General features: G+C 39.1%; 1 protein-coding gene across 1 annotated transcript in view; it reads right to left on the reverse strand.

Annotated features, from left to right (window-relative positions):
• The window catches only part of ERBIN (erbb2 interacting protein), a 121,120-nt gene that overhangs the window by 65,496 nt on the left and 40,074 nt on the right, over positions 1-15,550 (reverse strand). The window contains exons 4-5 of the mRNA XM_066568751.1: positions 13,764-13,820; positions 1,175-1,372 (exon numbers count right to left, since the gene is read on the reverse strand). Of these exons, the coding sequence (XP_066424848.1) occupies positions 1,175-1,363 (189 nt within the window). The 5' untranslated portion in view covers positions 1,364-1,372; positions 13,764-13,820. The remainder of the gene's footprint in view (positions 1-1,174; positions 1,373-13,763; positions 13,821-15,550) is intronic.

Raw genomic sequence — 15,550 nt, forward strand, 5'->3', positions numbered from 1 at the left:
ACAATTTCAAGTGTCAAGTCAATTTTGAAGCTAAGACTATGTACCAACATTTCTTTTAAAGTCAATTCCTTCCCTACCACAACCTTTCTCCCCTCCAGGTTGCTCATACTATGCCTCTCACAAGTCAGGTAAATTAAGGAGCTTCACTGTAAGAACTGACTTTTGAAATAAGCTGGAATTCTGAAAAGATTCAAAGCAATTAAAAAAATCCAACAGCCACACTGATGGGTCATAAGGTTGACAAGCAGCCTCAAAACAGTTGTGGCATACAAAGGTGAGATCACAAAACACTACTGGGGCAAGGAGGAAAGGTGAGAGTGGGAATGTCTCAACAGGGTTTCTGAAAACTAGAGAGGGCCTGGTAAGTATCACACCCTTCATATTTGAAATGGCTTAATAAAAAGCCTTTTTCAGAGTTGCAAGACTAAATAAAATAGAAAAGGAACACACAGCTTGAAACTCTGGGTCCATAATGGCTACGATAATTTCAAATAGGCTTTCCCCTAAAGTTCTGCTTGGAAGTTCAATTATAAAAATTTTGGTCAAATGAATAAAAATCCCTTTGACTATATCTTCACTACCTCTAATCTCTCTGCTTGTGTCCTTTGCCATATTTGAATTTATATGTGGGGGTGATTTCTTCTGCAAATTGAAAGGGTAGCAAAAAATAATGACCAAAATTACTTAACAGCTGGAAAAAAATCTTTAGTTTCTCAGAAATATGGCTTTAAGTATGACTTACTCTAATATAAAAACACATGAACTTGAAGCAAGTGTAGGCTATTACATGTCCCTGCAGTTAAGAAAATAAAACCAAAACCCAAAAAGGAACAAAAGACAAATGTTCAAGCAATCTTTCTAATCACATGGATAATTAAACTGTAGACTAGACCAAGGCAAGTGGTAGCTACCTACTTCACAGTGCACAGAAACAGATTTATTAGCCAGTCTTTTCTGCTTTGTAACTCTCTTGAGCCGGATCTGTTGCTTGAACAATTTCATTCTAATTCATGCAATAAAGTACTCCAGCTGGAATGCATAAACTTTCAGTCTACTAAGGCTGCTTCATGGCAAACTATGGCCCAAAAGCTGAAGCTGGACACTATTAGCTTCTACAATGCTGGTAAAGTAAAGACATAATAAGTGTACCTAAAAGCGAAATCATCCAACATACCTTTGGAAGCTCTTCAATCTGATTAGCATCTAAGTACAGTTCTTCCAAGGTCTTTTCAAAAGTAAAAATCTCCTTAGGCACCTGTTCCAGGCTGCAGTGAGAATAATCAAGTGTAGTCACAGTTTCCTCCTCTCCACGCAGACAGCGGCATGGCACCAGCCGCAAAAACAAATTCCGCTTCGTTGTCATTTTCAGGCACTGTAAAAGGGAAATTGGTCAATTTAAAAACCAAGACAACCTCAGAAATACCCACGTGCAGTTTCTCAAACTTCCACTGACCGCTAAATACTGAAAAGAAGTAGCATATATATGTTCCTGCATATATATTTCTATATACATGAGACACAGTGAGAAGCATGGACTTATTTTCTTTTGAATACAACAGAACTCTAATGACGTTAAATGGGGTTAACACACCTGCAGATACCAGAAGATTAAGCCAAAGTTTAGCCTATGACTTGTCACCAACTAACACAATCCTACACTGCAGAGAATCAGAGAACTTTGAAATGGGCATTTCTGAACTGTCAATTGTGCCTTTACAATACAGCTTATCCCACCTCTACAAAGATCAGTGGGATATTTTTTGTTTAGCACAATAAAATTCACCCTCTGCAGAGAATTAAAATGTAGCTATAGGAAATCTAATCAGTTTTTTTTTTTTGTACATGTAAATTCACATACCTTAATTTCAAATCCCTCATTTAATGACAGAATACAATAAAAAGACCCCAGTTTCTACCAACTGTTCTCTCTGCAGTTTAAACGGACAGATTTCCAAGATAACAAGACAACCTCTCCTTGCAACTTCACTCCCTTTGGAAAACTTCAACACATCTTGCTGTGCACACTGGAACAAGGAAACTTCATGGGAATGTACCTTTCTTCTTTTGGGAATGTACCTTTCTTTCTTTAAACTCATTGCTACAACACTTCCCTCTGTTCTTCATGAGTACATTATTCTGCATTATCCCTATTCAGCCTGAGAAGGCAAACCTAAATGGTGCTGACTCGCTAATCACTTACAGCACACACCAGCAATGTTCCTGCCTCTTTTCTCCTCAGCAACAGCACAAGTTTAGGTCTCTTTCTCTAATAAGCAATGGATTCTCACAAAATCTTCAGAATGTCACCTCAGGTTTTAAGTTTGGCTGAAATTAGATGACAGACTCAATTTTTCAAGAAGGACCAACATATGCAGACGAACAACATGATCATGTCAGCTTCATTTCCTCAGGAAATTAGCCTAAAAATACATACTTCTCCAAAACAGCACTGAGTATTTATTTTCTCAATCAAACTGCCAACACTCCAAATGAAAATATGCCTTTTTTATCCCCCTTTTTTTTTTGAACTGCTGAAATTATATTTCAACTTCTGGACTAGTGACAGGAAAGTTTCTCCTCCAAATGCCAAAAAAGTCTTTCAGACACATTTAGCAGACTGCAGTTCAACTTTCAGACAGTATGTTAGTAATCCAGGGAGAACATAAAACACCATGCCCATAGCACTATGTAAAGTCACAAGCAAGACTCCTTTTTTAACTAAGACACAGAAACAAGTAATGCACTTGGATTTTCCTCTATGTGCAGCTTAGCTTTCCTAATACTTTACAGTATGTATAATTCATATGGCAACAGATTAAGGGACTGCTATACTTTAGTGTTTTCATTAACCAGTAGTAGAATTTATCACGTAGGCTGTGAACAGTCAGATTCTACATACATCCATTTAAAAAAATGGAAGAAAACTTTTCATTAGAATAGTGGAATGTCAAAACCTCTTTTTTAAACAATGCTTCCACGTTGCTAGAATTTTGTTACAACGTTGATTATCAGAACACAGCATTTCACATAAAACTGCAGACACATTCAAACAAAAAGTGATCTAATAATTTTTTTAAAAATATTTAACTGTGTTGCAATACAAAGAGATTGGAGATTGCAAATTTCACACTGGGGATCTTCACAGAATGGGAAAGTCGGCAAAACAGATAGCATAACCTCCTCCTGCCTTTTTCACAGGAACAGACTCAAGAATTACATCCTCTAGCCACCCACAGACAGATGCCAAGGATGCTATGGAAGCTGATGTGCTCACTAGATCAAAGTTATCCATGCCTTCTCCAAGCCTCTGATGCTGCACATGAAAACACAAGCTGAATTCCCTGGCCAACATCTTAAAACAAAAAGCCTTTGACAAAAAAGAAATTTTGTCTCATTTTGCTAGTAGTTCAGAGAATGGCAAAGCTGTGGAAAAACACAATACTTCCAAAAGAAGCATCAACAGTAGTCTCTTTAAACAGGAGCATAAACAAAAGAACATACGTCATGGAAACAAGCATTGGAAGCAGAGATTGTACATGTGAATTGATTACCAGAAGTCTGGCAGGGAAAGGCACACCTATATCCCACCAGCTGCAGCCGTCAATAAGTTCACTTTGTCCAGCCATTTCAACTTCTGAGAACTATATTTTGAAAGCAGAATATTAAGACTTTACTACATGCTTCACATGAATAACAAAAAACGATACTACTCGCCATTCAAATCCCTTAAAAACACATTCATTACACTGCCCCCTCTTCTTCAGTGACTGTTCTCTTCACATGGAGTCCTACTTGTCCATGTCTCTACCAAAACTCATAAAGCCTAACAATGAAAAACCAACACACAAATAGTTTTCCTAACTTATTCCTTTATTTTGTAAGAGAGATTTTGAGCTTTTGGAAGGCATTGGGGAAGAAAGATCTGGTAAAAGATCACATGCATCCACAGCACCATAAACAGATTAGTAAACGAATGCCTGGACAATATCACAGCGCTGGATTATATCTCCTTCAGTTACCATGTCTCTTTAAGTACCTAAACTCATCGCACATCTTAAGCCAAAACAGTCAAAACTCATATATGAAGTATCAAATAAACAACCACCCCCCAAAGCACTGGTTTGACCAACCTGGATATATATTTAATATATATATATTAACTGGTAACTCTTCAAAACCCAGAATGAGCCAAGAAAGTTTCATTTAAGTGAAGGCAGGAAACTACAATGTGATTTATTTCAAAATTATTTTATGTTTGTTCAAATTTTACTTATCTACACATACAGGAAGAACTGTTTAACACTCATGTTCTACAACAGAGATGGCTGCCAATACTAGGAAATGGGTGTGTCAGGATAGTGGCAGGAAGCATTCCCCACAGTCACTCCTCTACAATATATATTTTATAAACGAACAGTCAGACATACACACCTCTTATCTGTCCCTGTCTACTCATCTTGTGGTTGGTTGCCAAGCAGAAAAATTGTAAGGAATGAAAGGAATGAGAAAATACAGAAGAGAATCCACTGTTAGAACTATCAAAGAGAGGAAAATGTAATTTCACACACATGTGTTTTTCTTACATTGCTCAAATAGGAACTTCTCCATGTTTAGTTTGAGTAAATACACAGAATGTAAAAAGGGACACAAAGGGACACAAAGTGATTTTTTCCTGCCCACAAAACAGGCAAGTCTAGCAGGCAGAAAAATCTTGATTTCCTAATATACCACAACATCAGACTACCTGAAGCACCAAATCCAACAATGTAAAATTGTCTTGCAGACCTACAAGATTGTGATGGCTTATTTTACTCCACCACTTAACAAGTCCAGTTCTTTATGAAGCAGATATAATAAAGATCTTGAAGGAAAAAAAAGGAAAAACCCGAAACACAAATAAAACCCTCTTGTTCCCTAAATCATTAGAGGTTAGTTTAAACACAAGTTTACCTGAGGTTCAGTGCTCATAGCCAACAGGAAAATTATGACCTTTATATAGTTCTTGGGTTGCTTTGCGTTTTGTTTTTTTTTCACTTCTTGAAGGACTAGGAAGGGAAAAACATCACTCAGCACAGGCTGCAGGTGATCTGCTCCACCTTGGACAATGGTCTGCAGGGGAATCTCTGTTCTAGTGCCTGGAGCATCTTTGCCCCCTCCTTCACTGGCTCTGGTGTCTACAGGGTTGTCTCACATATTCCCACTTTTCTTGCCTGGATACTGTACAGTTGTTTTTAATGCTTCCTTAAACATGTTATAACAGAGGTGCTGCCAAGATTGCTGACTGACTCAGCTCTGGCCAGTAGCGGGTCCATCTTGGAAACAGCTGGAATTAGTTCCACCCAGCATGGGGGCAACTTCTGCATGTGGTGAAGTCACACCTGCAGACCCCCTGTAGGATACCAGAAGATAAGGGGCTAATGTGTTTGTCTGAAACACCAATAGCAGGGTGGCTGTGGCACCAACCAAGGACTTTAGGTAACAGCAGCCAAGGACTGTTGGCAATAACATGCTGTGAGAAAGAACAAGATGTGACTGGACAAGGGGCCACACAGAGGTAGGATAGCACTCCTCTGGGACAAAGGTCTTTGATCTACCTCCTGGAGATAAGCACAGTTCAGTACAGCACAGAGAAATGAGGTGGAGAAGTAGGCACAGACTCTATGGGGGGAACAAGACCACCAAAGACCCAAAGCCCTCTGAACCCATTTCCACAAGGACCTGGAAAAACAGACAGCACATGATAACTAATTAACACTGAAAATCCAAAACTTTTCTCCGGGTCAGGGAAAGCTTACCAATTAAAAAGGCACCCAAAACCAAGCCCAAGTGCATGGGTGTTCCCTGGACACCCTATTACCTGGATCAATACTGGAGCCAGTACTGGCTTTCTCTCTCTCTTACTCCCTCTCTATCCATCTTTAATTTGTCTCTTTGTCTCCTTCTTTTCACCCTACCCCTTTATCCAAAATCTACTGCTGTGTATTTACATTAGGAGGTGTAGGACTAACATACCAACTTGTACGCCATATTTAACTAACTAACAAAACTTCATAAGCTTTTGTGGATTCTCTAATTTTAGTTATTCCTTTTGAAAAGCATCTACAAATATTGGGTTCTCCCTTCCCCTTTCAGGTGGGACATCATACCCCAACTACTAAATCCTTGCCACCTACACCCAATATAAACTATAAACAGTAAAACTGAATAGAATTCAATCATGTAAATTACTGTAAAATGAAGCTGAAAAGAAAAGCATTGGTTTGAAGACAATGAAAGAAAACAAGATAAACAGCAAGCTTGAGTATACACTAAATTCTAATTCAGAAGAGACTAGCATCACTCAGTGAACCATCACTCTTCCCTTTAACTCTGATGATTCCCTGCATACTGCCCTCACCCAAGTACCTGGCAGTCCAACAGCATCTGGAGACCTGCCAGAACCCCATGGGACATTTGCAATTTAACCTCAAGTAGAGCTTAGGATCACAGTAATTTTGTCCTCAATCTATGTTTATCTATTTTGAAATTAGTCCCTTAGATTTCCTGTCTGATGCTAACAGGATGGGATCACTCATGGTCAAGAAAGCACTGCTTCCCCCTCCCAGGCCTTGTAAAAGGATGTTACATCAGCAGCAATTGAAAATGAAACCAGATATCAGATGTCTATACAGAAAGGCAAGTCAAACCAGGCACCCAAAATACACAGTGAAGTACTTTTTAGTCCACCTCACTGTCTACAAACTAGTGCAGAATTATGGAGCTGAGCACATGTCAACACAGAAAAGGGAAAGATTGTGTTGGAGAGCACATAACCTAACATGCTGCCTGACAGACACAGAAAGGTTTAATTGACCAACTGACAGAAGTCCCAACATTTTCATGTCAAAACAAAGAATTATGAAAAAGCTCACAAGGGTTTTTCTCTGCCTAAAGCAGCAAAAAGCACCACAGAAGACACCAAAACACAGGCTTTGTGGTTTCTCGATGAGAGATGCTATATTGTGAAAAGTAACAGCACAGTTTACCTGAATGTCTTCCAGTTAAAAACAGCACTAATTCTCATGAATTTGGGAAAACTATAAACAACATAGCTGTTTCTAGATGGAACAAAAAACATCCTATGTTTTTACAGTAAACAGAGCACAGCATTATTCACTCTTTAAACCCAAAGTACTTGGCACCTCTTACTCATCAGGAAATCATGGGGATGGGAGGGAAAAGTGTGTAGGGGGTGGCATTAAGGCTTGGTATAGACTTCCCCTAAGATCAATCCAGTCCTCTGGGGCAGGAAAGTCTTAAAATAACAAACTGCAACCACTGTTTTGCACACCCAAGCTTCAAAGTGTGTTTCTCTTCAATCCTTTTGCTTGTCATCTTTGGGATACAAAAGGATAGCTCAAACCTGATGGCCACTGACAAGGACCTGAAACATGCAAAGACAGCCTGCACTGTGAAGAAGTTTTCCCTTTTTAAGGATCACTGGCATTCTCTGGTTCAGGGGGTAAAGCCTCATTTGGTGACAATGAGGGGACAATATCAGCTTCAGGTATTTTCACTCCTTCATCCCTTCTCATCCCAGCTATTTCTTTGTCTCTTCTAGGAAAAAAAAAAAGATTCCCCAAACTGCTCTGGTTATGTCATACATTTCACTGAATGAGACTGGCAAACATACCAGTACAAACAAATGAGCCAAAGTACTGCACTCTGGAGAAAGAACAAGTGGGTGGAGATAAAATGGACACCATTCACCATTTTAATATGAAGCTATAATCTGAGGCTGCCCAGTTCTGGCATAAAAACAGCGCTCAACTGCATCCATGGCTGTGTGTTCTCATGTAGGAAAGGAACATAAAAAAACACGCTGTGCTTACTCACAGACAACATTCAGAGAAAAAGAAATAAAAGCCATTACCCTTGAAACAACAATAGTGAATGGTAACAACAGGAGGAAGAACATGTTAGTAAATACAGTGAATGGCCAATTGTTAAATAAAAACATATTAAGGATGCTTGCTAAATTTTTTTGAGAAAACTAAGGGAACAGAGAGCACAGAAATCAGGTTTTTTTACTGATCCAGCATACCAGAATGTAACCAAACGCAGCCATTCTCCACTCCTAACTTAATAAATACCAAGTTCAAAGTTTTTCTTGGGGTTAACTAATTTGCAAGTTCTCAGTGCGTCTATACATTAAAATAACCAGAACAAACCTTCCAAAACCATCTCCAAGGGCCAGGGCAGCAAGACAATTTCAGTTAATTGCCAGAAAAGCAATGTCAGGTATGAATTCTGGAGAAATTTGTTTAAATTATCTCTTTTTTCCATTCTATAAATAAATTCTTAACAAATTTCAATTTACCATTTCTATTTTGCTTTGATTTAAAATAGTCAGAAATCCTTTACACAATTAGAATGTGAAGCTTCTCATCAAAACATAGTATAAAATCTTACTTGTTACAGTTACAATGCTGTTACCTGTATCAGTAACATTTTCTTTATGCAACAATAGCATTTTCCTGTTTTACTGGAATAAAGAATCTCTAACTAGGTATGTGTTCTAGCAGATAGATACTTTTTAGCTGAAAAGTTAATCTGAACTGCCTACACTAAAACAAACCTCATGAGTTAATTTTGACAAGTAAAACCCACCCTAAGCACATCAAAAGAACTCTTAAGAATAATTATGTATATTTATTTTCTGCAATCAAGCAGTCAGTAGTACTTGGCCTTATAATGGCAAAAATTTAACAATGACAAAACCAGAATGATTCTGTCAAAATAGAACAAAAGTATTATTTTTAAACTGAGAAGAAGAAAATCTCTGGCAAATAACCTATGTAATAAAATATTCTATTTCAAGTGCAGCCTCTAACTGAAATGCAGTAATAATATCCTTATAAGCCCAGACCAAGACATCAGTAAATCAGATGTATATGGGAGTATAGATCTGTAATTCAATAACCCTAGTATTTTTTGGAGAGAGACAACATGACTCAGCACACATACAAGAAGTTCCTGCAGGTCATTGATGGTAACTTTTTGACCTAAATGGTAGAAGAGCCAACAAAGAAAGGTGTGTTGTTGGACCTTGTAAAACAAGCCAAGAAGGACTGAGAACGTGAAAGTTGGGGGCCGCCTTGGTTGTAGCAACCATGAGATGGTGGAACTCAAGATCCTGCACAGAGGAGAGGTAAAGCAGCAATCAGGACTAGAGCCCTAAACATCCAGAGTGGTAACTTCAGCCTCTTCAAAGACCTGCTTAGCAGAATCTCATGGGTTAGGGCTCTAAAGAAGAAGGAGGTCCAAGAAAGCTGGTCAATATTCAAGCATCATGTATTTCCTCCACACTCAAGACCAGTGCATTCCCATGAACCAGAAATTAAGCAAAGGGGGCAGGAATCCTTTATGGATGAGCAGGGAGTTTCTGACAAATCTCAAACAGAAGAATGAAATTTATGGAATGTGAAAAAAAGGACAGGCCACATGTTAGGATGATGGAAACATTGTCACAGAATGCAAGGAGGGGACAAGGAAGGCCAAAACCCACTTCCAGTTGAGTCTGTAGAAGAATATCAAGGACAACAAGCAAGGCTTCTACAAGTAGATCATCAGCAAAAGGAACACTAGGGAAAATGTGGGGTCACTGCTGAATAAGATAGTTGTCCCAGTGAAGGAAGACAGAGAGAAGGCAGAATTACTGAATGCCTTATTTCCTTCAGTGTTAACTGCTGAGGCCAGCCCTCAGGAATCCCAGACCTTGGGGCAAGGAGAGGAAGGCTGGAGAAAGGAAGACCTACCCCTGGTAATTGAGGCTTTAATTAGACAGGCTTAAAATTCAAAAATCCATGGGCCTTGATGGGATGTACACACAGGTGCTGAGGGAGCAAGAAGATGATGTTGCTAAGCCACTCCCCATCATCTCTGAGGTGCCCAATGACTGGACAAAGGACAAAGTTAGTCTCATCTTCAGAAATAGCATGAAGGACCCTGGAAACTACTGGCCAGTCAGCCTCACCTCCATCCCTGGAAAGGTGATGGAACAGAACATTCTGGAAGTCAGCACCAGAATGCAGAAGAAAAGAAGGTCATCAGGAGCAGTCAGCAGGAATTTCCCAGGGGGAAATCATGCTTGACCAATCTGACAGCCTCCTGTGATGGCAGGGCTGGATGGGTAGGTGAGGGGAGAGCAGTGGTTGTTGTCTGCCTCCACTTCAGCAAGGCTTTGGACACCATCTCCCATAACATCCTCACAGGTAAGCACAGAAGCATGGTTTAGATGAATGGACAGTGGGGTGGACCAAGGACTGGCTGAATGGCAGAGCTCAGAGGGTCAGGATCAGGGCAGCAGAATCCAGTCGGAGGCCTGTAGTCAGTGGTGTTCCCCAGGCATCAATACTGGGCCCAGTCTCACTCAACTTGTTTATCACTGGCCTGGGTGAAGGGATCCAAGGTACCCTCAGCAGGTTTGCTGATGATCCAAACTGGGGATGGCTGATACACCTGAAGGCTCTGCTGCCTTTGGGCTGGGCCTTGGTGGGCTGGAGAGTTGGACAGAGAGAACCCTAACGAGGTTCAACAAGGGCAAGTGCAGGGTCCTGCAGCTGGGGAGGAATAACCCCAAGGACCAGCACAGGCTGGGGCTGCCCCACTGAAGAGCAGCTGTGCAGAGAAGGACCTGGGAGTCTTGGTGGATCACAGGGTGGCAATGAGCCAGCAGTGTGGCCCTGTGGCCAGGAGGCCCAGTGGGATCCTGGGCTGCACTGGGAAGAGCGTGGCCAGCAGGTCAAAGGAGCTGATCCTCCCCCTCTACTGGGCCCTGGTGAGGCCACATCTGGAGTGCTGTGTCCAGCTCTGGGCTCCTCAGTACCACAGAGACAAGGAGCTCCTGGAGAGGGTCCAGCAAAGGGGCACAAAGATGATGAGGGGTCTGGAGCATCTCTCTTAACGAGGAGAGACTGAGAGAGCTGGGCCTGTTTAGTCTAGAGAAGAGAAGACTGAGAGGGGATCTCATCAATGCATATAAATGTCTCAGAGGTGAGTGCCAAGAGGATGGTGCCGGACTTCTCAGTGGTGCCCACATACTGGACAAGAACTAATGGCAATAAACTAAAACATAAGAAATTTCACCTCAAGTTGAGGAAGAAATTCTTTATGTTGAAGGTGGCAGAGCACTAAAACAGGCTGCCCAAGGAGGTCATGGATTCTCCCTCTGTGAAGACATTCAAAACCCAGATAGACCTGCTCCTTTTTAAACTGCTCTAGGTGACCCTGCCTTGGAGGAGATGATCTCCAGGGGTTTCTTGTAACTGTAACCCTTCTGCGATTCTGTGAATTTAAGGCAAGATCTTTCATAGCAATATCCTCACAAAAAAGGGAGAGAGAAAAATTACAATTAAGTTTACTGGAAAAAATTAAATTTTAAAATGTTCAGATAACCAAGCAGCTGTACTTGTTACTTTTTTTTAAAGCATTTATATTTTTTCATAATAACACTACTTAACAATATACAGCAACACACACACTGTCATAAAACAATTGCAGCCCAGTAGCTGCAAGTATGTTCTCACACATTTTCTTTTGCTATTTTTCTGAGACAGCCCTAGAAAATAACTTCCATCTGGATAGTAATCTATCCAAGTAAGTGCCAATGTAACACTTCCTCTAAAGAATGGTTTCTAATTGGATACCATTAACAACGCTGCTGAGATTAGCATTAGATCTGAGCTTCATTTCTGATGTTTCACTTGATTGCATATTCTTTGGGTGTGTATTTGTCGTGTTACTAAGAAAACCTTAAGAGGGAGGAATAAATTGATTTTTAAAACTACTGCATTTGAATGTCATCCACTTCTCTTCCTTACTTAAAAAAAAAGCACCATATAAATGCAGTGATTTTTACAACAGCAAACTTAAGTCTGAAGGAAATTGCAGCAGTCCCACAAATCTTCATGGAATACACAACAACCCAAGCTTCTTTAAAAGCATGACACTGATGTTTTCAGATGGCTAAAATTCCTTAACATTATTGAACTGACACAGTTTGGATTTAATTTTTCTCATTTTTAAGTTAACATATAGCCAGAAATATGAAATATTTATCCCAACAGGATATTGAAGTGCACTCCATCCCTCACCAGCCACATCCTTTTTTTTAAATATGCAGTTGAAATAATCATAGCTACTATGTACCTAGTAATCACAGCTATTTGGTACAGCTAACTGGAACTAAGCTACTTCAGAACTGCTTTGCTTTCCGAACCCACTAATTTCTACATCAAATAACCTCATTTTCTTTCACTGCTACTATGAAAAAGATCCATGGAAACAAATTCCTGACTTTCTATACGAAGAAAACAATGAAAATTAAATAAACAAAACAACCAGACTAAAGGATGGGAAGCTTCTGGCAGAGCCAAAAAACCATAATAGACAGCTTATGCTTCAGGTTTAGTTTTTTGAGGGATTACTATTGCATGAGAAAATATTTTTTCGCATGCAGTCAACATCTATTCCAGCAGAAAGGAAGAGATACTGTCTAAATTCCTCTAGTTATACCAGCACAGTCAAAAGAGATGAATGAGCCCAATGGAAGTGAAGGCAGAAGGCAGTGCTAGTCATTTGCCCATAAGAAGCAACAAACCTTATGGTGCAGCAAGCACAGCTGAGGCAGTGCAGCAACAGCACGGATTATTAGCTCAGCGGAGAATGCCAAAGCACACAAAGCTTACAGCATTGTAGGCTACACAAAAGGTTAGAAAACACAAGCATGTGCACATGCTTCTCTCTACTAAAGCATATGCTCTTTATAGAAATACCAGATAAAATATGCAGAAGATTTTCTATCCTTTGAACCAGTATTTTATAGCCTCAAAATTAAAGTAATTGGGGAGTCAATATTTATTAGCATTTCCACAATCTGAGCAGCACTATTAATAAAATCAGAGCAGATGGAAGCTGCTGTCATATGTTGTTGGGGTTTTTTTTTCTGGGGCAGAAGGGGGACTAGGCAGTAACAGTTCCTCTACAGGAGTTCATATAGACCTTCTGACAACTAAATACTCTATTGGGCACTCTTTTTATTCATAGAAGAATATTCAAGAAAATACTTGCCTCTATGAACCCTTACAGTAGGAGGCAAAAGCAAGTTAGTGCCATCTGCATTGGCATCATATAAAAAAGAAAAAAGCTGATTCTGAACATGTGTTGCTTTTCCATTGAGCTTTGAAAGCAAATCAAACTTTGCCTTGTTAACACTTTTCACATTTTTATATATGCTCTCTAGCTAAAAAATGTCAACACACCAGTAAGAGACAAAGTATATTATGTGATGTATGCCTAGGCTTTAGAGCAGCAAACCAAAAAGGACAGTAGGAGGCGCAACAAAAATTTCTAGCATTTTTTCAAGTACCTTTTGTCCAAGTTTTCCAAATAAATATGCTTATCATTTCTAAGAACTGAAAAAGAAAATTACAAAACTCAGTATTCTAAAGTTCTCAAGCCAAAAGCTTGTGTCCACTTAATGAACACTGAGCTTTAAAACAGAATTATTTTCCTTTTCATATATTTCCCTTTCATGTAAATAAATATAATTTACTTGGGTCTTCAACAGATATTCAGAGCTTAAAAAAAGTAACATGAGATGTGATGCAGAATAAAACTCAAGTGCTTTGAAGGCGTTTATAACAAAATATGAATAAATAAGAGGATCTCTATTTTTACACATTAGGCAGTTGGTCCAGAGGAAAGAAAAATAATGTACTTACCACTGTGTTACTTTCTTCTCCCTGCTGCTTCTTCCCTGAGCTTTCAAAGTCAACATTCTGTTTAAGACAAAGGGACAAATTTTAGTAAACCCTATCACTACTAGATAAGAACAAACTAATACTTTATTGTACTGTATTAGATATATTTTTGGCTTTCAGAGTTTTGGTTTTGTTAAAAGAAAAGCTTTACATGTGTATGAACAGCTTGAGTATTTCAGAGTACTTGAAAGACTTCCAAGACAGTAAAACTGCATGTATTCTTTTAAAGGGGATCATTCTTGTGTGTACAAAACATTGTTTCTTACCCTGTTTTTATTTTAACGCACTCTGTCTACAAAGTTGTTTCATTTTTACTCCTTTTATAGTTACTATATTAAAATATTATGTTTCACAGATTTCTCTTGCACACAGCTCTGAAGAATTCCATGAAAAAATACATCAAAAATTAACCAAAGATGAAGAGTACATTTTTGCATGTTAACTTCAGGAATTTTTTAGGAAGTTGCAACATAAGGCATAACAGATCGGATGCTAACTTCACTGGCATAGAACAATTAAAAACAAATGAAAGCATCCAGTGTTTTTGACTGAACACACACAAAATTAGTTGGCTGGAGTGATGGGAAGGATTAATTTTGCTTCCAACAAAGGCAGAAGTAGAACGTATCTTCAGAGACATTAAATGCTAACTGTGGTCAGACAGATCATCTAACCAAACACAAAGTTATGTAGAGCAGATAAGAAGCTAAGTCAAGCAGAGTATAATCTGTCAAATTCTCAGTATCTAGAAGAGATTTAAGTTGTGAAGATCTCAGGTAGTAGCTTCAAATTCAAAGGATTTGCCTATAAATGGAATTATATTTCATTTCTTTCCAGTAAAAGCAGAATTAGGCCACCATGAAATAAATAAATAGATCCTGAAATAGATTTAAAATTAACTTTTTCCAGGAGAAAAGCAAGTTCCTTGTTTTGGGGTAAGAAAGAGGACAATGAACTCCCACAGAAGTCAGGACTTCCACAAAAGGACTGCACTACAATCAAATTTTGCATATCACATGTCCTATTCCTCCTTTGGGAGTCACTGGTGTCAGCTTCTGGATTCATACCAAATGAACTCTAATACACTACACTGCACACATCTATACATTTATTTTCAATAGAAGGGCATCCAAGACATGCAAATAGCAAGGTATAAAAGTAATATTAAAGCCATAAGCCTTTCAAGCACCCTACTGAAAAAAAAAATTCTATTAGTTCAGCCAGCTTCAGAAATGCAGAGCAGAACCACTCAAGACAATTAAAAAGATCAAGAAAGACGTCAATGATCAAACCAGATTCTGAAACTTGGGCTCTTAGAAGAGTCAGTTAAATTGCCATGGCTGCATGCTTCTTTCCTTTCCCACACCACTTTGCTCCTACTGCAAAACTGTGATCTTTACAAAAGCTATTTCAGAGGCACTGTACACAAACTCCCGAACAGAAGAAATGCAGGTCTGCAATAGTTGTGCTAGAATAAGCAGAATTCATCCAGAGAACACAACAGTGCAGAGCTGGATCTGAAAAAGAGACAGTCAGGTGATTATGCCTCTGAAAGATAAAGACTTAAGGTCAAGAGTCTGCAGGCAAAGTATTCGCAGTAGAATAATTATCAAAGAAATAGCTAGCCCTATAATCATCACAGAAACAATAAACAAAAAGGGATTACTCTTGCATCATTTCCTGACACCTGTTTGGCTACATCTGTAGAAATGCCTAAAAGAATAAAATCCAGTGGTAGGCAGTCATTA

This window comes from Molothrus aeneus, chromosome Z (genome assembly GCF_037042795.1).
Source record: "Molothrus aeneus isolate 106 chromosome Z, BPBGC_Maene_1.0, whole genome shotgun sequence".
Taxonomy (NCBI): Eukaryota; Metazoa; Chordata; class Aves; order Passeriformes; family Icteridae; genus Molothrus; species Molothrus aeneus.